The sequence below is a fragment of the Meriones unguiculatus genome, chromosome 14 (assembly GCF_030254825.1).
Source record: "Meriones unguiculatus strain TT.TT164.6M chromosome 14, Bangor_MerUng_6.1, whole genome shotgun sequence".
NCBI classification, from domain to species: Eukaryota; Metazoa; Chordata; class Mammalia; order Rodentia; family Muridae; genus Meriones; species Meriones unguiculatus.
This window is the reverse complement of record NC_083361.1, coordinates 23,574,038-23,596,366: the sequence shown is the minus strand read 5'-3', so window position 1 is coordinate 23,596,366 and position 22,329 is coordinate 23,574,038. Positions and strand designations below refer to the sequence as shown.

Here is a 22,329-nt window from a genome sequence, read left to right as displayed (position 1 = left end):
CCGGCAGGTTAGGCCAGGCTCTTCAACATTCAAGCCAGATTTAACCACTCTTTAGCTGTGTCATCGCCCACCCTGACGTGAGCATGCTGTAACGTCTTTGGGAAGCCATCTTGTAGTTGCAAATGTCATGTGTCAGAGCTTTGGCCAGCTCTTTTTCTGAGAGTCCTTCAGTGGAGCACTGTCAGAACCCATTCATAGACAGGTTCAGTCCCAGCTTGTGGACCCACCCACTGGATTCAGTCTTCTCAAAGAGAGTCTTGAATTGTGGACATCTCCACAGTCATCATTGAAGTCTCTTGCTGTGGGCTGATAAAATGAATGCTCCAATAAACAAGTCTGCAGAAACCAAAGGACTGGGGCTGGGGAAGTGGCTCAGTCTGCAGAGTGCTTGCCTGGCATGCACAAAGCCCCGGGTTCAGTCTTCACCACTGCATGGCTATGTACACCTATAATCTCAGCGCTCCAGGGCGGGGAGGTGGGAGGACCAGAAGTTTAAGGCCATCCTTGGCTACGTAGGCCAGCTTGCCTGAAAACAAACAAACAAACAAACAAACAAACAAACAGGGATTTCAAAACAAAAACCTATTCTCACTAGGAACACTCATGTATACCTGTAATCTCAACGTTCAGGAGGCTGAGGCAGGGGAACTGCTGTGAGTGTAATGACAACCTGGGCTACATAACAAGACCCTCATCAGAAGCGGAAAAGCTTTTCTCTTCTGTTAGTCTCTTTTCCACCGTTAGTGTTACTGTATCGTTTTGAGGTGTGTGAGAGTCAGAAGTTTGCCTTTCCCGTTGATTAAAATCAGCGTTGCCTGCTAGCCTCACCCTGTGGTGCTTGCTGAGATTAAGCCCTTCACCTGACCCGTGCTAGAGAAGCCTCTGAGTTACATCCTCAGTCCTTATTTTCTTATGTTACATGTTGCTGTAAGTTGTGCAGCATTTGCTCAGTGTTAGGAAGACACTACTGACAGACATTTGCCAGAGTCGTATCAGCCCAGGACCTGGGAAAACACGTTGGACCTGTGGTCAGCCTCTGCTGTCCTCGGTGGTGCTCGGTGCTGCTCATAGGGAAGTCTGTCGTCTCTCAGAACAGAGAGGAACGTGGCTTTGTGTAGTAGCTTCCTGTCCAAAGTCTGTAAAGCAGTTAGTGCCCCTAACTGAAAAGGTCAGGCTGTTCCTCTAACAGCGGCGTTGCTGGCTTGTGCCAGCTGTTTTATTTTCTCTGCTTACAGAAGAGCACTTCAGTGCCAGACTATAACTCTTTTTCCCTTGTAGCTCTGGAGATTGAGTTTAGTGCTCTGTGCACGCTAGGCACATTGAGCTGAGTCTGAGCCCTTTGTAGGCTAGGGTGACCTCACGTTTTTTGCAGTTCTACCTCAGCCAACTTCTGAGCGCTGTGGTCACAGGCTTACCCCACTGGGTTTTGACTTAGTTTAATCCTTTTGAAGATAAAATGACCAGGAAGACACAGTGATAATGTGAAAAGCCTGAGGTTGTGACAGTCAGAAAAATGGCAATAAAGTTTATGACATTTGGGTAGGAAAGCCTGCGTTGCTGTTACCTCCTCGCCAATCATTTTTTTTTTCAATTAATTGAAAGACAATCCCTGACTTTTAAGAAATTTAGCTAAAGAATTATGTATCAAGTTGATTAAATACAGAATCAGCAATCTGAGTACATTTAAACAGGAAATACTTGAATTAGAAGGTAGATGGGGCTGGAGAGATGGCTCCGTGGTTAAGAACACCTGTCGGTCTTGCAGAGGACCCAGGTTTGGTTCCCAGAACCTACATGGCCGCTCACAGTTCTAACTACAGTGCCAGGGGATCCAACCCCCTCCTCGGCTACTGCATGGATGCAGTTCATAGATACACATGTGAGCAAAACACTCACACACAATAAAATAAATTAAATCTAGAAGAAATTTAAAAAGGAAAGGAGGCTGAGGTTGTGCTTACACAGTGGAAGGAGAGAACCAAAAGTTGTCCTGTGACCGTCACACATCCAGTTCAGCATACATGTGCATAATGCCTGCACGCATACAACAAATAAATATGAATAAAAACAAAAGGAAAGAGTGCAGAGGTTGTCAGCCATACAAAATAGTGCGTATATGTATATACATGTACACACTTATATAATTACACACTAATTGGAACACGACTGATTTAGCAATGCTGGTTTCAGACAAAATTGAAGTTAAGGCAGGTTGAGACACAAAGTCAAGTAGTAAAAGTCCAGCAGAGGCTAGGAAATCTTAAATTTATACAAACTCCTAGTTAAATAAAGTTTGATAGAATTATCAGAAAATTATAAAGAAAGCAGATCATGTTTTTTTCTGATAGTTATAGAACAAAAGATGAAAGTGTTAAGAATATAAAATTTAGATTATGGAAAAGTATAAGGCATGGCTAGTATAGATGCTACACATGGGTTATAAATTATATCTTTTTAGTCACATTAAAAACATTTAGCTTGACTTTTTGCTGTATCCCTTTTCATGAACTTGAAAGATGGTTTTATATCATGCAATTTAGATACACACGCACCCCTCAGTATGTAGTCCGGTACTCCCAGCTTATCTGGAGTTCACTTGTAGTCCAGGCTGGCCTCGAGCTCACGGTCTTTTTGCTTTAGCCTCCAGAAGTTGGAATTACAGCATGTGTTGCCAGACTGAGCTACAGTCCATCTTGATTTAATGTTGTGCCACTGTCCCCTCTTTCTGATTTAATACATTTTCTTCCCCACCCAACAAATACTCTCCCCAGGAACCTTTATTTCTGCTTTTTCCTCCCAAGGCCATCAGCTATGAGTGGTAAAAATGTACTGCCCTAGGGATATGCATATTGGGGCATTTTACATGAATTGAATCATATGTGTTCTTTTTTAATTTTTTGCTCTTGATTATATTTACTATTGTATTTGATTTTAAAACCACAGATTTCCCCTTAAATATGTCAGTCTTTGAATTTTTAAAATTACTAAAAACTAAAATAACCTTTGGTTTTGAATGACATATAATGATGAATTACTTGTCTGATTTATGTAAAAACCAAAACTAAACCCAGAATGAATGAACGCAGACTCATCAGTGTTTCAGCCTGAGCATTGTTCCTGCTTCCCGAAGTGGATTGGGGGGGTAGGGCAGAGCCTCGTGTTCCCGGAGTGTTGCTACCTTCTTGGCTTTATCTCTTTTTTCAGTTGTTTCTAGATATGAACATCGTTTGGTAGTTTGATCTGTGCTGTTCTTGCTGTTGGCTTTTATTTCTGAGCACTGGGGCTGGCCTCTTGAGCAGTAAGCCCTATTCAACTATAGGAATTTTTGTTTTTTTAATTTATTATTATTTATTTAGTTTGGTTTTTCAAGACAGGGTTTCTCCAGCTGTCCTGGAATTCACTTTGTAGATCAGGCTGGTCTGGAACTCAGAGATCTGATTGCCTCTGCTGGGATTAAAGGGACTATATACCACCACCTAGTCTTCAACTAGAGATTTAATTTAAATGTATTTATAAATTGTTTAACCTAGTAATTTTATACAGTTGGTTTGAGCAAAAGCAGTTTTATTGGTATTTCTGATTAGGTGCCAGAAATTACCTCTACTTTACGCACTAATTTCATGGTGGGATTACAAATTAAAGAATACTCATGCCAGGCTGGAGAGATGGCTCAGAGGTTAAGAGCACACTCTGTTCTTCCAAAGATCCTGAGTTCAATTCCCAGCAACCACATGGTGGCTCACAACCATCTCTAATGAGATCTGGTGCCCTCTTCTGGTATGCAGGCGTACATGCAGGCAGAACATTGTACACGTAATAAATACATAAAAATCTTAAAAAAAAAAAAAGGAAACTGTGGTGGAGCTGGATATGATGGTCAAGGCCTGTAAAAGGCAGGAAGCCCAAGAGTTCAAGTTCATCCTTGGCTACACAGAAAGTTTGAGACCAGCTTGGGCTACATGACCCCTTGTCTCAATAAAGGAAGAATAGTAAGGTCTATTATATCTGTGGCTAGTTGGAGCTGGTATTAGAGCATAGACCTAAGGGACCATGGGGAGATAGCTTGGTTGTGTTTGCTGTGTACAAATGAGGATTTGAGTTTGAGTCCCAGAACCCATGGAAAATACCAGCCAGGCTTCATGGTAATGCTTGTAATCACAGCACAGGGCAGCAAAGACAAGCAGTAGCTCCCTAGCCAGCCAGCTTAGTCCCCCTAGCAAGTTCCATCCCTAATGAGAAACCTCGTCTCAGAAAACAAGGTGGACAGCTTCTGAAGTCTCTGGCCCCCACATGCACACAAGCACGTACACGTGTGTGCTCTACCACTACAAAAATGGAAACACTGCCCCCTATTCTACTTCCAGGGTTGGAATCCAGGGCCCCATGCATATTTGGCAAGTGCTCTACTGCTCAGCTACACCCTCAGCCCCCAAACTCCCTTGGAGATAAGCATTCTCCACAGTAGAGCAGACAGATGCCGTGTTGAAGGGCAGTGGTTTCTGTTGCTTCAGAATTAGCTGCAGGACTCAGTGAGAGTTTGTAGGGCTTCCCCGTGTCTCTGGTTTACAAGGCCAGCATAGGGCTTGGGAATTTGCGTTTCTGCAAAAAAAGCCTCTCGCAGGTAGCCTGCCACTTTGGTGTCAGTCACTCCAGGTCTTGACCTGCCCTATGGCTTTCTGAGTACCGTTTCCTGTATGCCTTCTTCCGTGCTGGGCATGTTCTTGGCATTGTTCTTGATCTGATCCCTAATATAAGCCTGTATGTATAAAAGCACATAGCGTCAGATCTTAATCCCTTCTGATCCTTGCAGAAGACCTAGGGCCATGGATTGTTACAGAAATGTAATACAACTTCAACTATTGTATTCAAAACATTTGAATCCTTTTGCTCTTTTGTTTTAACCCCACGACATCCTACTTATGAGTGGTAAACATAATAATAATCGCTCTGCTACAGAAACCTCTCCAACTCCTACCTGATATACACACTTTTTTTGTTGTTGTGTTTTGAAAGACAATCTTTTCTACAGCACCCTGACTGGCCTGAACTTGCAATGTAGACTAGGCTGCAATCCTCCTGTCTCTGTTTCTTGAGTTCTTTGATTACAGGGCTATGCCATTACACCTGGCCTGTCTGCAATTTTATTGGCCTATTTATTTGAAAGCAACTATTGGCTTTTTGTTGTTGTTTGTTTGTTTACTGTTTCTTTTTTCTGAGGCAGGGTTTCTCTATGTAGCCCTGGATGTCTATGAACTCTCTCTGTAGACCAGGCTGGCCTTGAACTTAGAGAGATCCACCTGCCTCTGCCTCCCAAGTGCTGGGATTAAAGGTATGTGCCACTACCACCCAGCTGCTCCTTTTGTTTTTTACATTCATTCATTCATTGATTCTCTGAGTGTGCATATGTGTCATGGGATACCTGTGGAGGCCAGAGGGCAGCTTTCAGTGTTTAGGTCTCTCCTGCCATCATATGGGTCCCAGGGACCAAACTCAGTTTGTCAGCCTTGTTAGGAAATGCCTTTGCCCACTGAGCCATCTCACTAGCCTGGCTGTTTTTCACTATGTTTTCATTGTTGTTTGTTCATTTTTTTCTTTTTTTATTATCATTTATTACAAGTTATTCAATTTGTATCCCGGCTGTGTCGTTTTTAATACTCTTTATTTTTCATTTATCGGTGCTTGTCTGTACATTTGCACGCAGTGCCCACAGTGGCCAAAAGAGGGCAGCAAATCCCCTGGAGCTGGCACTGCAGCTGGCTGCGAGCTGCCAAATGTCCGAACAAGTGCTCCCAACTGTTGACTGTCTCTGCAGCCCTCTTGTTTGATTTGTTTAAGATTTATCTATGTTAAGTTTTGTGTGTATGGGAGTTCTGTAGGTGTGTATCTGTGTACCGCATGCATGCCTAGTGCCTGTGGGAGCCAGAAGGTCCTGGAACTGGCGTTGCATACAGCTGTGAGCTGTGAGCAGATGTGGCTGTTGGGACGGACCTCTGGAAGAGCAGCATGTTCTCTTAACCACTGAGCCTTGTATTGAGCTCTCTAACTCTTTGTAGCGAGCATTTTGTAATTAATCTTTTTTTTTTTTTTTTTGCCCCTTCTGCTTTTTTTTTTTCAATTAAAAAATTATAACGTACAAACAATGGGTTTACTTACATTTTCATACACACGTGCATTGTTGCTTTGCTCCTGTTTACTCCTCACTGCCCTATCCCACCAGCCTTCCTCCTCTCACTGGCTTCTCCCCCCTCTCCCCTCCCAAGTAGTTCCCTTTCTGATTTTATGTCACAGGTGTGTAAGCACATGTGTTTAAATGTAGATTTCCCACTTGACCTTAAGCAAGCAGTGTTTTATCTCCCCGCCCCCTTCTGTCTTGTTTCTCCCTCACCGTCCCTCTCACTCTTACCCTCTCACGTGCCCCTTTTTTTCTCATACCCTTTATATTCTCATTGTTTACTTTCTTTTGTTTGTTTTTCACATGGAGTATCTGCACCCAGAGTGGCCTGGAACTTAACTCTGAACTCATGACAATCCTCCTGTCTCAGCCTCCCAAGTGCTTGGGATACAATGGTTGAGCCACCCCATCTAACTTTCAAATGTTTTCTTTTCTTTTTTTTTTTTTTTTTCTTTTCCAAATGTTTTCTTATATAAATAGTTCAGAAGTTAAAAATTTTGTTTCCTGTCTTTTTTATTTTGGCTGAAAACATTTCTTTCAAAATTTTCTTCCTGCCTCTTCCCCTTTCCTCCTTTCTTTTTGTTTTTTTGAGACAGGCTCTTGCTATAGTACCCTGGCTGGCCTGAAACTTACTGTGCAGTGCAGGCTAGTCTCAGACCACAGCAGTAGTTTTCCTGACGTAGTCTTCCAAGTTTTCCACTATGGCTGCACACTACCATGCCAGGCTCTGTTTGTTTTGAGGCAGGGTCTCACCAAGTAGCCCATGCTGACCTTTTACAACCCTCTTGGCTCAGCCACCAGAGTACTGGGATGATAGGCCCAAGCCAGTTCACCAAGCTCTTCTTTGATTTTCTTTTCTTTTTTTTTTTTTTAAAGTAATCTTTTCTTTTACTTATTTTATGGGTGTGTTCGCCTTTACCCACTGAGCCATCTTGCCAGCTGTCCTCTGATTTTCTTTGGTGATTTGTTATGTCAAAATTGTAAGTTATAATCTGTTTCCACCCCATTTCCTAGTGGCGTTTTTGTTTGTTTGTTTTGCACTTAACCTCTCGGGAGTGGGCCTGCAGTTGAAGTGGCTCTGGGAATGCGGGCCCGCAGCCTTGAAGCATCTTTGCAGCGCTGTGCTGTAACGGCGTCTTCGTTGCAGATGAGGTGGAGGGTCATCCAGCTGCGCTACTGTTTTCTCTTGGTGCCGTGCGTGCTCACAGCTCTGGAAGCTGTGCCTATCGACGTAGACAAGACCAAAGTACACAACCCCGAGCCCGTGGAGCGCGTAAAGATGGACTTACCAGTAAGTGCGTGGGCAAATCAGAAGAATGAAATGAATTATGATGGTGACAGAGGGCGAAGGTCACTGCTAAATGGCTCATTCTGAGAAATTCTAGCCAGTGGAGGGACCGGGAAGTATTAATTCTGCCCAGTGGAGGGATTGCGATTGTTAATGTTGACGGCGCATATAGGCCCACATTTGGCAAGTATTTCTGACGCAGTGGTAAAAAGGGTACTAGGCAGGAATCAGGCAGTAAAACACTGGCCAGTGCTACTTAACGTAATTGGTATGTAGAAGAATTAATCACAGTACATTTTTATTGTAGCAATCATCAGCCAAGAAGAGAAATACTGTTATTTTCAGGGGAGGGAGTGATGCTCATGGGGAGAGACCCTTCATTTTATTTTGTTTTTCCAGAAAGCCACTCATACCATTGTGTTGTTGCTTTGCAGTGGTAGGGCTGGAACCCAGAGACTGTGCATTCTCGGCAAGGATTCTGCCGCTTACCTATACATCCACCCTTAGAGCTTCGCCTTCTAAACCCCACAGGACTTTTACACTTATTTTGTAGTAAACCATGATATTGATCCCGATTCAGAACTCTTTCTTGACTGTTGAAGCTGTCAGAGAACATTCTGTCTTGGTGCCATTTTGCTAGGAGTTGATTTTCAGAATTCACATCTTTCTGTTCAGACCAAGGCAAACTTTCTGAATTGTGACTGTTTGTTTCTGCCGGGAAGGATACTGGACTTTATTACGATGAATACCTCAGGCAAGTGATTGATGTCCTGGAAACGGATCAGCACTTCAGAGAAAAGCTCCAGAAAGCAGACATAGAGGAAATAAGGGTGAGTGGCATTCAGCAATGGGTGTGGCAGACGCTGAGCTAAGCTCTGGAGATAGAAGGTGAGAGTTTTGTAGAGAAGATGGGAAAAATCACACTGAGAAGTAGATTGGATGGATGGATCTGTGCTGCAGAGGACAGACACGTGGCCCATGTGAAGCAGTGGGAAAAGGCAGAAAGCCATCCTTCCCGGCAGAGAATGTGCCAGAGTTTAACCATAGAGGGAAGGGGGAGGGGCTGGATGGTGCACATGCCAGACACGCAAGGGTTGTGACTCACGCCATGTATAGGAAATACTCTGGAGTTGGACTCAGAGTTAGAAATAGAGGCCACGGGGGTGGGGTGGGGGGGTCAGCTAATGGTGTTGCAGTCACAGGCATCATGGCAGAGAGCTGTGTGCAGCAAGTTCGGTGGCTTGCATCATGTTCTGAGGAGAGCAGGCTGGGGCCTGGTGCTATGGTCAGTTCCAGATTAGCAGAGGAGGAAGTAAGCTCCTTATGTTAGTTTATGTTAATACGGCAGGGACAACTCTGTGCCTCCATCCTAAGAATACCATTCTGTATAATATCCTGGGTGTTTTGAGAAATGTACAGCTGGCACAGGTTACATGTGACTCCATGCCATCATGTATAGGGATTTATGTATCATGGGTTTCAGTGTGTGTGCAGATCCTGGAAATAGGCCCCCTATTCTCAGGATTGAACTGAGGGAGAGTGGAGACTAGGCTGTCCTCGAACTCCTTATGAAGCTGAAGGTAGCCTTGAACTTCTGATCTCCCTGCCCCCACCTCTCAAGTGGTGGGATTATAGGAATGAGTTATCATGCCCAACTGAGATGAGCTGAAATGAAAGGAATGCTTTTATAATGTAAAATTTAGCCGTGTCAGCCAAACTATTGTTAATTTGAGATAACGCCATTTAAAAGTATGTTTTAATTTTTAATGTGTGGATGTTTTGCGTGTATGTGTTTGTGCATCATGTGAATGCACAGGTGTGATGTCTGTAGACATCAGATAGGGTGTTGGATCCTCTGGACCTGGAGTTACAGATGGTTGTGAGCCACCACGTGGGTGCTGGCAGCCACACGGAGGTCTTATGGAAGAGCAGCCTATGGTCTTAACTGCTGAGCTGTCGCTTCAGTTCCTGTGACGCTATTGTCACTCTGTTACATCACGTATAAAGTAAAATGCACTAGAGAGAACTAATGTGTTAATTTTGCTGACAGAGTGGGAGACTGAGCAAAGAGCTGGACTTAGTAAGTCACCACGTGAGGACAAAACTTGATGAACTCAAGAGGCAAGAAGTGGGAAGGCTAAGAATGCTCATCAAAGCTAAGCTGGATTCCCTTCAAGGTAGGCGCCGGACAGATGGGGGGGGGCACTGTTGGCATCTGCCTGTTGAGGTTTTTACATTAAGTGCCAGTATGCTCTTCAGTGTGTGGTTTGTATGTGTTCATGTGTACATGTGTGCAGAGGCCAGAGGTTAATGTCCTGAGGCTGACATTTGCTGATTTCTCTCACCGTTGCAGATACTGGCATGAATCACCACCTTCTTCTGAAGCAGTTCGAACACCTGAACCACCAGAATCCTGACACGTTTGAATCCAAAGATTTGGATATGCTAATCAAGGCGGTGAGGATATGCCCCTCCCACCCCCAGGGTGGGGTCTTTATGTTCTGTTGAGAATCTGAAGAGCATGTATCCTCTGAGGGAGCTTGCTTTAAGCTTTCTCACAACAGATATGAGTGCTGATATGAGTACACATCACTAACCCGTGTCCCCAAATCCAAAATGCTGCAAAACTGAGCCAGGATTGAACTAGCTAGTCATGATGGTATCTATAGCTTCTATTTAGACTTTGTAAGGAAGTGCTGCCTATGAAGGTTCTACAGGAGAGGCAGTTTCCTTTGCCTGGTATTTCTGGGCATGAGGCAGTGTGATTCAAGTCTCTCCATCTCCATTTGGCTTTCCTCCCTGTGCCCTGAAACTTGGAAAATCTCTTAAAATTTGTTACTATTATATTTATTTTATATATGATATATTTATATATAATAATATTTTTACCATTATATATTATTATTTTATTGTATTCCTATGTATTATATTTGTGTATGGTACTAGGAGTGTATCTCAGAATTTCGTGCATGTTAGGGATTTGTGCACGCTGGAAATACTGGCATGAGCTACCGCATTTGCTTGGCCCAGGCCATTTTAGATTAGAGTTTTTGGACCCATTATATTAGTTATGAGAGAAATTAACAAACTTGATGTTTTAGTTGGGCAGTTATGAAATTCGCTGAAATAGCTGTTGACCACTTCCAATTTGAATCATGTTTATGTTTGCCCAAGTTCCTTCTTTTTGAAATCAGCTTATATTTCGATTGCTTTGGATAGTCCAATGTTTGGTTGTTTTCCTCTCCTGTACCATTTCTGTTAGAGGACACACTGCATTTTTAAGCGCTGTTTTATTGTTCTGGGAGCTGGCTCTGGGCTCACTTGAGAGATCCCTCCTCAATGAATAAGGTAGAGAGCCCAATATCAACCTCAGGCCATCACACACACCTGCACACAGATGCCCCCGCACACATGTGAATGCACACGCACGCCTGCATGCACACCACACACATGCTTGTGTGAGGGAGAAAACAGAAGGACTGCTAACACTTTTCTCGCGCACTGCTTTGAACACTGTTGTGTTCCAGGCTACCGCAGACCTGGAGCAGTATGACCGGACTCGGCATGAAGAGTTTAAGAAGTATGAGATGATGAAGGAACACGAGCGCAGGGAATATTTAAAAACCCTGGATGAGGAAAAGAGAAAAGAAGAAGAAGCTAAATTTGAAGAAATGAAGAGGAAGCATGAAAACCACCCCAAAGTCAATCACCCTGTAAGGACTGTGAATCGTGGAAACCATTATCTAGAGGAAATGAATTCGTTGTAGCAGAATTTGCCCTAAGTTTAGCATGTAAATCTCAAGTCCTAATTCTGAAAAGTTCCTCAGACATATTTTTTGAGTCTCTATACATAGATTATATTTTGTTTTGAGCAATTTCTTAAAATTGGTTCACAGGGAAGCAAAGATCAACTAAAAGAGGTTTGGGAAGAGACTGATGGATTGGACCCTAATGACTTTGACCCCAAGACATTTTTCAAATTACATGGTAACAGATTTGATACAAATATTGATATTTATATCTGTTGTTTGAAAAATCTGTATTTGATTTACTCATAATTGATCACTGTGACGGTTTGCTGTTGAGTTCTAACAATAGTTGTATTTAGAGTTTTTCCTTCAAGTGAAATTATTAATAGTCTCAGTCGATGTCTTAGATCATAGCTGTGTCTTTCTGCCCACATTTGCTATTCAATCTTTGTGTGACTTACCTCAAAGCTCTCTCTGTAGACTGGAGATAATTCTATGGCCAGTTAGCTTATATCTAACAAGCTTTTCATGACAGAATTAGAACTTACTAAGATGATATGGTGGTGACACCTGTAATCCCAGCACTTGGGAAGCTGAGGCAGGAGGATTGCTGCATGTGTTAGGCTATCCTGGACTACGTGGTGACTACCAGGCCAGTTAGGGCTGCAGAGCAAGACCACTCTTAAATTTTGTTTTTAACTGCTTTTATTCTTACAGATAATGTTCTGTCTCTCTGGAAAAGAGTAGATGATGTGTACTTTTCTAAAACACGATTATGAGCTGTAAATATAGGCTTGTCCCTTGGGCTGACGTGGGGCTTCGTGAGAAAGGTGTAGCCCCGTCCTGCAGCCAGTTGTCGCTTTACATCAGCACGACTTTTTACAAGCCATTGTAATTGTATTTTAAGTGTTTATTTTCCTGAGGATTCAAGTCTGCTTTTGCCTTTGTAACTATTGAACTTTAGATGTCAACAGTGATGGATTCCTGGACGAACAAGAATTAGAAGCACTATTCACAAAAGAGGTAAACGATTGTTCCCTCCTCAGTCCTGTCTGCCTTGTTTCCCTCATTCGCCTTCTCTTCTTTCATGTTGGTTTTCACACTTTCCTTTTCTTTTTTTTTTTTTTAAAGTTGGAAAAAATATATGATTCCCGAAATGCAGAGGATGATATGATAGAAATGGAAGAGGAAAGGCTTAGGATGCGAGAACATGTCATGAATGAGGTATGCTTTAAGGTTAGGGTGGATGTCGTTTCTTTCATTATTCAAGTTCTTGCAATAATTCTTATCATAAGATGGAAGTGTAAATATGCAGTTAGATTTATATGTTTTTTAATTGTATGCGCATGAGTGTTTGCTTGTATGTACATACATGCACATGTACATGCCTGGTGCCGAAGGAGGCCAGAAGAAAATGCTTTATTTCCTGGAACTGGAATGAAGGACGGTTGTGAGAGGCCATGTGGGTGCTGGGAAACGAACCTGAGTCCTCAGGAAGAACAGCACGTGCCTTTAACTACTGCGCCATCTCTCCAACTTGCACAATAGGTATTTAATTGGATTTTGTATTTGTGACTAGAATACTGCACTAGATTCCTTTAACAATAATTTGTAACCACTTTAAATATTTTTACAAGCTTATGATACTATTATATATAAGCAATAAACATATGGGGTAGTAAAAACAATGATGTTGTATAGTTAACGTTTTTTAGACCTGTATAAGCTTTTATGGGTTGAAAAGCTCTAATCAGATATCCAAAATGCTCTAAAATTTTTGATCACTGACAAAGATGCAAGAAGTACAGAAGCCTATATCATGAATTTTTATGTTTCGTGCACCAAATTATTTATAAAATTGTTTAAAGTTGCCTTCAGATGTATATATAAGTTGTATATGTGAACCATAAATCAGTTTTGTTTGGGGGTAAGTCTGTCTTAGAGTTTTTACTGCTGTGAAGAGACACCATGGCCACAGCAACTCTTATAAAGGTCAACATTTAAATGGGGCTGGCTTATAGTTTCAGAGGTTTAGTCCATTATTGTCTTGGCAGGAAGCATGGTGGAGCACAGGCAGACATGTTAAAGAAACTTGAGAATTCTACATCTAGATCTGCAGGCAACAGGAAGTGACACACTGGCCAGGCTTGAGCGTCTGAGACCTCAAAGCCCACACCCTAGTGACTTTTCTGCAAAGCCACACTACCTCAATAAGGGCATACCTAATAGTGCCACTCCCTATAAGCCTGGGGGGGCATTTTTATTCAAACCACCACAAGGTCCCTCCCCAAGATACTTCATTGTGTATGTGCAAATATCTCAAAAAATTTTGGGGGGTGGGAATTAGGGTTTGCCATAGGTTCTTTGTGTAGCCCTGGCTGTCCTGGAACTCAGTTTGTAGACCAGTCTGGCCTTGAACTCACAGAGATTCTCCTGCAGCTGTCTCCCACATGATGCTGGGGCTAAATCCAAAACTAATTAATTAAAAGATTTAAAGCCACATCTGGTCCCACACATTGTGGACAGCCTACACTAAGAAGACCCCTAAATTCTTTTACTTTAATAACTATAACAACAAGTGTTTACATTTTGTTTGCTTTCTATAAGCTTCAAGGGTACAAGAAGTTTGGGCTGGCTCAGCCAAGCTTGGGTCTAGTTGGTTTAGCTGTTTGGTGTCTTTTAATCCTAGGTTATAGGAGTGTTCTCTCACTGGATGATATAAGAGACATAGGAAACTCAAGACCCATTCACAGACTAATGTGTAAGACTGATGTCCAACCGTGCCAAGCCCAATGTCTGCTCCCATTTCCCTGACTGAAGCTCCATAGTCAGTGAGGAGAGACTGGGTACCTCTCCCAGGCTGTTTCAGCTACACAAGCTGAGCTGGATGCAGGGATTTAGACCCTGGTACAGGCTGGAGCAGTAATTGCTATAAGGACAGAAACCATCACAGAGACCTAAAATTTTAATTTCTATCTTTTAGACCAACTGACTATTTTTTTTTTTTTTCAACTTTGCTTGTTCAGTGAGTTTTTCTTTCTCCCATGACCTGGGTCTCCAAAGCCAGTGTTATTAAGTAATTGACAGATGTGCGTGGATGGACAGTTACCTTAGCTCAGTGTTTGTTCTGTTGTGTGACCCTGCATTGCACTGTCCCCTGCCCCCCCCACTGGAGCACAGGCAGACTGTGCTGGAGACTAACACAGATGCATGCCAGCTGGCCTCACTAGATCTAGGCTATGAACCCAGATCACTAGGAGGCCCTCTGCGTGGCCATGCGAATCCCTGGTCCATTAACTTTCCTGTTCTCTGCTATCCTTAAAACCTCAAGACTCCTCTCTTCCTCTGCCCTTCCTTTCAGTTTCCTGTAAAGATAGGGGCAGCCTAGTCTTCCAGCCACTCTGCCTCTCCTCGAATTCATTTTGCCTTGGGTCTGATCCGTGGGTAATCATGTCTGCTGCTCCTGTTGAAGGCGCTGTCCTCCCACGTATTAGCACTGGTTTCTCTCTTCAAGGATGTTCTTCCTGCTGTACACTCCCTTTGTCCCCTGGGCCGGGGTTTCATCTGTACTGTACTAGATCTCTCCCACTAGAGGGCAGCTGTAATCTCTTTTCATTTTCTCCATTTCTCCTTCATTTTCATTTTCTCTGTGCTGATTGTGTGGTAGCTTCTGCCATCCAATGCAGTCCATCCTGTCAGGGCACCGCCATCTTGGCCAGTGCAGTGTGGTCTCATAGTGCTTTTGGCACCCTGATAGAGTTCACAACCTCGTCTTCAAGCCTTCAGAATCTTCTGCCTGTCCCTCCCCAAGTCTGAATGTGACAGTGTCTGGGCCCGTCCCTGGCTGTGTTCACCTTCCTGCTTTCATTCACTCCTTGGGTGACATATGCTCCAGAAACTGGATCTAGAAGTACAGGCAGTTGTGAACCACCTGGTGGGCTCTGTAGATGAGACCTCATCTTCTTCCAGCACAGCAAATGCTCTTAACCTTCTAAGTTTCTTCTCTCCAGCCTCAGGTAGCTGCTGGATTTCAGTAGTTTCCACAGGAATATTTGATCTTTCTGTGCTGAACTGGGGCCCTGTAGAGTGGAGGTTAGCTTGGACTGCCACCTGAGACCCTGTCTTATATACCCAATGTCAAATAATTTATTTGGTCATAAAAGTTCACCATTGTAACTCAGTTTGCCAAGAACTGCACACTGTACAGTGAAGAGGACTTAGAGAGGCCATTGACATCCATTTAGATATATTTGTAGTGTGGATTAGATCTATTTCTTTAAAATAAAAAGAAAGGTGAACCAGGGGTGGTGGTCCACGCTGTCTTAGTCTTTGTTCTGTTACTGTGGACACCACAGCCAAGGCAATAAAAACAGCATGTATTTGGGGGCTTGCTTACAGTTTTAGTAGTGCATTATTATCGTGACAGGGAGTGTGGTTGCAGACATGGTGTGGGAGAAGTAACCGAGAGCTACTTCCTGATCTGTAGACAGAGAGTGAGATACTGGGCTTGAGCTTCCCAGTGACACACTTTCTCCAGCAAGGCCACACCTACTCCAGCACAGCCACACCTCTTCATCCTTCTCAAATAGTGCCACTCCCTAATATCAAAGCTTTCAAATATATGAGCCTATGGGACCCATTCTCCTTCAAACCACCACACACGCCTCTAATTTCAGCTCTTGATAGGTAGAGACTGCAGAACCACCAGAAGTTCAGGCCAAACTGGTCTACACAGCTAGATCTGTAGTCACTGAGACCTCAACTTAGAAAGCATACCCCATGCCTGTGAAGAGTGGTAGGCTGAGTGTCTTAACCTTACCTGCTTTGTTCTTGACCATGCTGCCCTAGAGTGGGTGTTTTTCTTGTCTAAGCACTTGGGTCTAGCTGGATTGTTTGTTTTGGTGAAGGCATTGGCCATAACAACATAATATCAGGTAGATGGACAGGTAGAGGACTTGCAGCCTCAAGTTTTAATTATAATAGAAGAGGAAGATGTATGTTTCTTGATTCCATGAAAATGGAGTACTTTTCTTTATTTTCCATTTCTGTGTGTGTTACTTTGGTCCCAATTGCTGAATGTTTACAAGGTGGCATCCTGTGGAAGATTTGTACCTAAGAAATACGGAAGATTTATTTATGTTGCTTTTATATTTTTTTTAAAAATCAGATTGATAACAACAAAGACCGGTTGGTGACTCTGGAAGAATTCTTGAGAGCTACAGAGAAGAAAGAATTCTTGGAGCCAGACAGCTGGGAGGTAACAGGACAGACTTTAGAAATGCACATGTTTCTAGATGCTCTGTGCCACTGTGTCCTGCCATTAACTGTCATTCTTCATTATGTTTGTATGTGTAATTTTACCGTATTGAGGTTTTACATACAATGTCATTATAAAGTAATAGTTTCTTGCCTCCTTTTTAGCAATTTATCTTCTTTATGATCAGACTGCATACAATTAGAATATTTTCTTAAAAACATTATTTACTTCTATTCATATGTATGTATAAGTGGCTGCATGTATATATGTATGTCCCTGGCATGCCTGGTGCCTGAAGAGGCAGAAAAGGGGTGTCCAGTTACCTGGAATTGGAGTTTGAGACCATTGTGAGCTCTTCGAGTGCTAGGAACCAAACCTGGGTCCTTTGCAAGAGTGGCCAGTGCTCCTAATCACTCTTAGCTGCTGAGTCATCTTTCCAGTCCTCAAATTAGAAATCTCTTAAAAAGTATACATTTTCTAAGTATAAAATAATACCACTGAAAATTTAAAATATAGGTACACTTTGAGAATAAATTAAAAAGACCCACTGAGCTGTCTCTATAGATCTGTTTCTGTAATTATTGTTTGAGGCGATGTCTCATGTAGCCAAGGATGGCCCTACCTGATCCCCCTGTCTCATCTCACATGTGCTGTGATTACAGACACGCACCACCGTGTTTCTGTTTTCTAAGACTGTGTCCCGATCTCCCACTCGAAGTAGCCTTCCTGCTTCCATCTTCTGAGTGCTGGGATTACAGGCCACTAGACCTGTCTTCCAGTATTTTATTGTTATTGTAAAAGAAGCCGGGGGCTAGGAAGATGGCTTGGGATAAGAATGCTTGCTGTGCAAGCGTGAAGACTGGAGTTCAAATCTGTAGAATCCACATGACAAGCCATGCACAGTCACACACACATGGAGGAGAGGGGCAGAGTAGGAGACTGCTGGGACACGCAGTCTGCCAGACTAGCTCCAAGTTTAGTGAAAGACCCTGTCTTAAGGGAATGAAAGTGGAAGAGATAGGGTAGGACACGCCCATCTTCTCTGGGGTATACATTGCACACCCCCTCCACTATCCACGCTGTCTGTCTACCTTTCTGTATAGAAGAAGCTCAACAGGTGATGTTAAGCTGTTAGCCCAGGTACCCTCCAGAGACTGAGGCCCGAACATTGCTCCGAGTTCAGGGCTAGTCTCAGCTACAGAGTGAGTTCATGGCCAGCTTGGCCAAGTTAGTAAAATCTTGTCAGATTAGAAAGTGAAAAGAGGGTGGTGGTGGGGAAAAAAAGGAAAGCTGGGAGTGTTGCTCAGTGGTAGAACACCCCATGGTCATGTGCAAGGAAGGTCCTGCCTATGTCCAATCTCCAGTAACACAAATAAATATAAAGAAAGAAATACATAGCCCAAGTGTGGTTGTGTGTGCCTATATCTCAGCATTTAGACGCTGGAGGCCAGGAGAATCTGGGTTCAAGGTGTCATCTTCAGATACATAGCAAGTTTAAGGTCTTCCTGGACTATGTGAACCTCTGTCTCCAAAAACCAAAAAAGAAACTGTTTTAGAAAGTATGAACAGGAGCTGGAGAGGTGGCTCGGTGGTTAAGAACATTTGCTGCTCTTGCAGAGAACCTTGGCTGGGTTTCCAGTACCCACAGGGTGACTTACAACTGCGTATGCTTCCAGTTCTAAAGAATCCAACACGCTCTTCTGGCCTCTGAAGGTGCCAGGCATGCATGCGGTGCACACAAATACACCCAGTCTCTCTCTCGCTCTCTCTCTCACACACCTACACATAAAATAAAATAAATACTTAAAATAGTTAAAAAGAAATCAATGATGATTCTGGAATTTTAAAGCTGAACACAAGCACCCTTGTGTTTCTGGCATTATTATTTACTTTACTTTCCCTTTAGACATTGGATCAGCAACAGTTATTCACCGAGGAAGAGCTAAAAGAGTATGAGAATATTATTGCCATGCAAGAGGATGAGCTTAAGAAGAAGGCAGATGAACTGCAGAAGCAGAAGGAAGAGCTGCAGCGCCAGCATGACCACCTTGAGGCTCAGAAACAGGAGTATGAGCAGGTAGACACTGAGGGTTGAGGGACTGTCTTGGGCTGTGTGGGGCTCAGAACCTGAGTATTGAGTAGTAGCAGATAGACACTGATGAGATGCAGCTTGCAGGGACTGTCAGGGGACCCTTGCAGTGATGTGCATCTGTAGTCAAGGCTTCTGAGACAGTAGGATTGCTTGAGCCCAGCTACCAACTTGTGTCACAGAGTGAAACCTCTCTCAAATAAATAAAAACGAACCAACCCAAGTTAGGGGCTGGAGGTATAGCCCAGAGGCAGGGGATGTTCTTAGCATGTGTGAAGCCCTAGGCTTGGTCTCCAGTGCAGCAAGGACCCCAACCAGATGTTAGATGCTTTGCCAAAAGCCTGTGTTTGTTTGCTTGTTTTGTTGTTATTTATTTATTTTGGTTTTTCAAAACAGGGTTTCTCTGTTTAGCTTTGGCTCTCCTGGACCTCACTGTGAAGACCAGGCTGGTTTCCATCTCACAGAGATCTGTCTGCCTCTGCCTCCTAAGTGCTGGGATTAAAGTGAGCACCACCAGCCCAGTGTTGTTGTGTGTTGATTGTTTATTTAATATTTAATGTCTCATGTAGCCAGGGTTGGCTTGGAGCTTATGATTCTCCTGCCTCAACCTCCCTAATGCTGAGATTAGTAGTACAACAGAACACCAAGCTGACCTCGTGTTATATTTACCTTAATGTAGTGTTAAGCTATCATAGTTTAAATTTTGGTGAGTTTTAAAACTAGCTTTGTTACAGATTTTCTGTTTTGGAATTGTGGAATCAACGAGAACATGTCACACCGACTGAGCAGTGAAAGTGACTTTTATCTTTGGCCAAGAGCAGGAGAAAAGAGGCTAACTCACAAATCAAGCTCCCCATTCTTGGCTGTTGGAAGATTACAGATGAGAGCGAAAGAGAGGAGGGGGATGTAGGCTAACAAAGGATCTCCCTGTCCTTTCTGCGTATAGGCATAGGTTTTCCAGAAATCTGGCACCACTTATTTTTGTTCCTGTTAGGGTTCCTTCTATGACACTTGTCACCTGTCCTGGCACTGGGAGCTGTGTCCTTCAGCATGCATATGGCATGATAGTTAAATTAGAGGTTATCTGACATCACTCTGGCTTGGATCCATCCAGTTTTTCCAGCCCACCTAAGGAGAACTTCTGGCCTACACATGCCTTTTCTTCAAGATAACCATTCATCTTGGTCCCCTAGGCAGCATTCAGGGTGACAAAATCGTCTGGGTTAGTTATTCTCTCTGTTACTCTGACAAAATACCAGGCAGACTTAACCTACAGGAAGAAGGGTTGTTTTAGCTCACAGTTTGAGGGTGCACTCCGTCATGGCCGGAAGGCATGGTGGGGAGCAACGTGAGGCAGCTGGCCACATTGTGTTCAGTCAGGAAGCAAAGATAGATTAATTCAGGCACTCATCCCGCTTTCTCCTTTTTGTGGAGTCCAGGACCCTCGGCCGTAGAGTGGTAATGCCCACACATAGAGTAGTTTTCCCCACATCAGTTAACTCAATCTCTAGGCATCCTCACAGACATGCCCAGTGTTTTATCTTCTAGATAACCATAGATCTTGTCAATTTTGCATCCAGCGTCACCCATCACACCCCGCCTCTGGCTTATTTTCACCCCATCTTGGCCATTACTGATGGGTGAAGCTTAGCTTGTGGCTTTTTAAGCAGCATTTGAGCATCATTAAAGGAGCCATTAGAAGACTAAAATTGGGGCTGGAGAGATGGCTCAGAGGTTAAGAGCACCGGCTGTTCTTCCAAAGGTCCTGAGTTCAATTCCCAGCAACCACATGGTGGCTCACAACCATCTATAATGAAATCTGGTGCCCTTTTCTGGCCTGCAGACACAAATGTGGGCAGGACAGAACACTACACATTAAAAAAAATAAAAAGACTAAAATCTCTGTAGGTAATCTTAGGTGGGTTTCCTTATTGCTTGGTGACAGACCTACCCTACCTGTTTACACTCTGCAGACTCTGCCATGTGTAACCTTAAGGCCATTAGCCGTTTCCCAGTGAATGAGACCAGAGGGTGGACAGCACACAGCCCTAAGAACTGAGCAGGAGAGCCATCAGCAGGCCAGACAGGAAAAACAAAAAAAAACAACAACCAATATTATTTAGTAGGCCTTCTCAGCCAAGTTTCAGATCTCTTGATTGCAGTTTGAGATAGGGCCAGATTGCCTTTTCTAAAAGCCCAGGAGCTCCTCTTAGGGCTCTGTTGGCATTATGTGAAAACAACTAGGTACTTTATGTGACTGCCTGTGTTTCAGGACATTACCTTAAGAGGCAGTGTTTAGAATCCACATAGGCAGACCTACACAAGAGACCAAATCTTTTGTTTGTTTGTTTTAATTGACTTTTGAGACAGGGTTTCATGTGGCCCAGGCTGGCCTCAGACTCTGTATAGTGAAGATAACTTTGAACTCTTTACTTCTGGCCTCTCCTGCCAAGCGCTGGGGTTGCAGGTGTGCACCACAGAGCCTGGCTACGAGGTCAGATCAGGGGTAGCTGAATGTGTGTGAAAATAATGGCTACACTCCAAGCTGGAGGAAGAGCTCCTGGGGACCCCCATGGAAGACGAGGCTTTCCTCTTATTACCAGTGACCCACAGTGGACTCTGCCTCAAAGCCCTTCGCACGTGCTACCTTCTGCTCTGAGTCCGGGAAGTCGGACAGTGCTCACCCTTCCTCAGTGTTCAGAGTATGATCCAAGAGTGTTCTAGGAGAAACATTTCAGTTTGTCAAGCTTAGCTAAGGATCGTATGTGACCAAAAAGATCAAGCAGTACTTTCATATTTTCCCCCTCACCAGGCAGTCCAGCAGCTGGAACAGAAGAAGTTACAACAAGGGATCGCTCCATCAGGGCCCATGGGAGAACTGAAGTTTGAGCCACGTATGTAATTTTGTTCCTTTGTTTAGGGAAAACAAACAATTATAAATGGATGTCCATTTTCATTTCAAATCATCTGTCTTCAGATGATTAAAATTCATGCTGTATTCTATATAGTTGAAGAAGTAGAGAAATTTACATTAAAGAAAGTTGAAATGTTCTCCAAAATTTTCATGAGTGAGCATTTTTCAAGTGCCACATAATTAGATGGTCATTGTTATGTTGCAATGGTTTATTTCAAAATTATTTGTAACTCTTTATGATTATTTATATTGTTCTTACTAGAGAACATGCTTATAATTTGTAATCTATGTGAGCTAATCATACTTTAAAACAGTAAGTTAATGTGTCTGTGAGTAAAAGAACATTCAGAATAAAGGAAGATATGTTTAAAATATAAGCATACTTCTTTTGAACAGACACGTAAAGTCCTGACGTCTGCCGGACCTTGGAAGAAAATGATAAATCCAACATCTGTTTCGTCTTTCGACATCCCTTCTTTTCTCTTCACTCAATAAATACTTTAAAGCACATTTGGAATAAAGGAAGAGACTGTTAAAGCGAGAATACAGTTTTTTATTTTTTGACACAGATATTTAAGAATTGAAATCTACCAGAACCCGGACAAAAACAAACCCAGCCAGACTCCCATTGTTCTGTATTTTCGTTAGTGGTTCAGAGGCCACATCCCATAATTTCATGACATTGTCTTAGCTAGAGCTCTGCCTGTGGCCTGAGGATAACCTGCTGTTAGCCTGAGGATGGTTTTCTTTCGTGGGCGTTTATCTTCCTCTCTCAGCGACTCTGTCTTTGATATTCATAGTTATTCTGAAAAAGCCGTTTCCCCCTTAGTGTTTCTGGTGACTTTGGCCTAGTTTTAGCC

At 43.1% G+C, this 22,329-nt stretch overlaps 1 protein-coding gene across 2 annotated transcripts in view; it reads left to right on the top strand.

Annotated features, from left to right (window-relative positions):
- The window catches only part of Nucb2 (nucleobindin 2), a 33,076-nt gene extending 11,063 nt beyond the window's left edge, over positions 1-22,013 (top strand). For both annotated transcript variants that reach the window (XM_021649102.2, XM_060366971.1), the window contains 12 exons: positions 7,320-7,463; positions 8,183-8,290; positions 9,511-9,637; positions 9,814-9,917; positions 10,988-11,173; positions 11,357-11,447; positions 12,174-12,232; positions 12,341-12,433; positions 16,377-16,466; positions 18,373-18,543; positions 21,368-21,449; positions 21,866-22,013. In XM_021649102.2, coding sequence (XP_021504777.1) covers positions 7,320-7,463; positions 8,183-8,290; positions 9,511-9,637; positions 9,814-9,917; positions 10,988-11,173; positions 11,357-11,447; positions 12,174-12,232; positions 12,341-12,433; positions 16,377-16,466; positions 18,373-18,543; positions 21,368-21,449; positions 21,866-21,873 — 1,263 coding nt within the window. In that variant the 3' untranslated portion in view covers positions 21,874-22,013. The remainder of the gene's footprint in view (positions 1-7,319; positions 7,464-8,182; positions 8,291-9,510; positions 9,638-9,813; positions 9,918-10,987; positions 11,174-11,356; positions 11,448-12,173; positions 12,233-12,340; positions 12,434-16,376; positions 16,467-18,372; positions 18,544-21,367; positions 21,450-21,865) is intronic.
- The last annotated feature ends 316 nt before the right edge of the window (positions 22,014-22,329 follow it).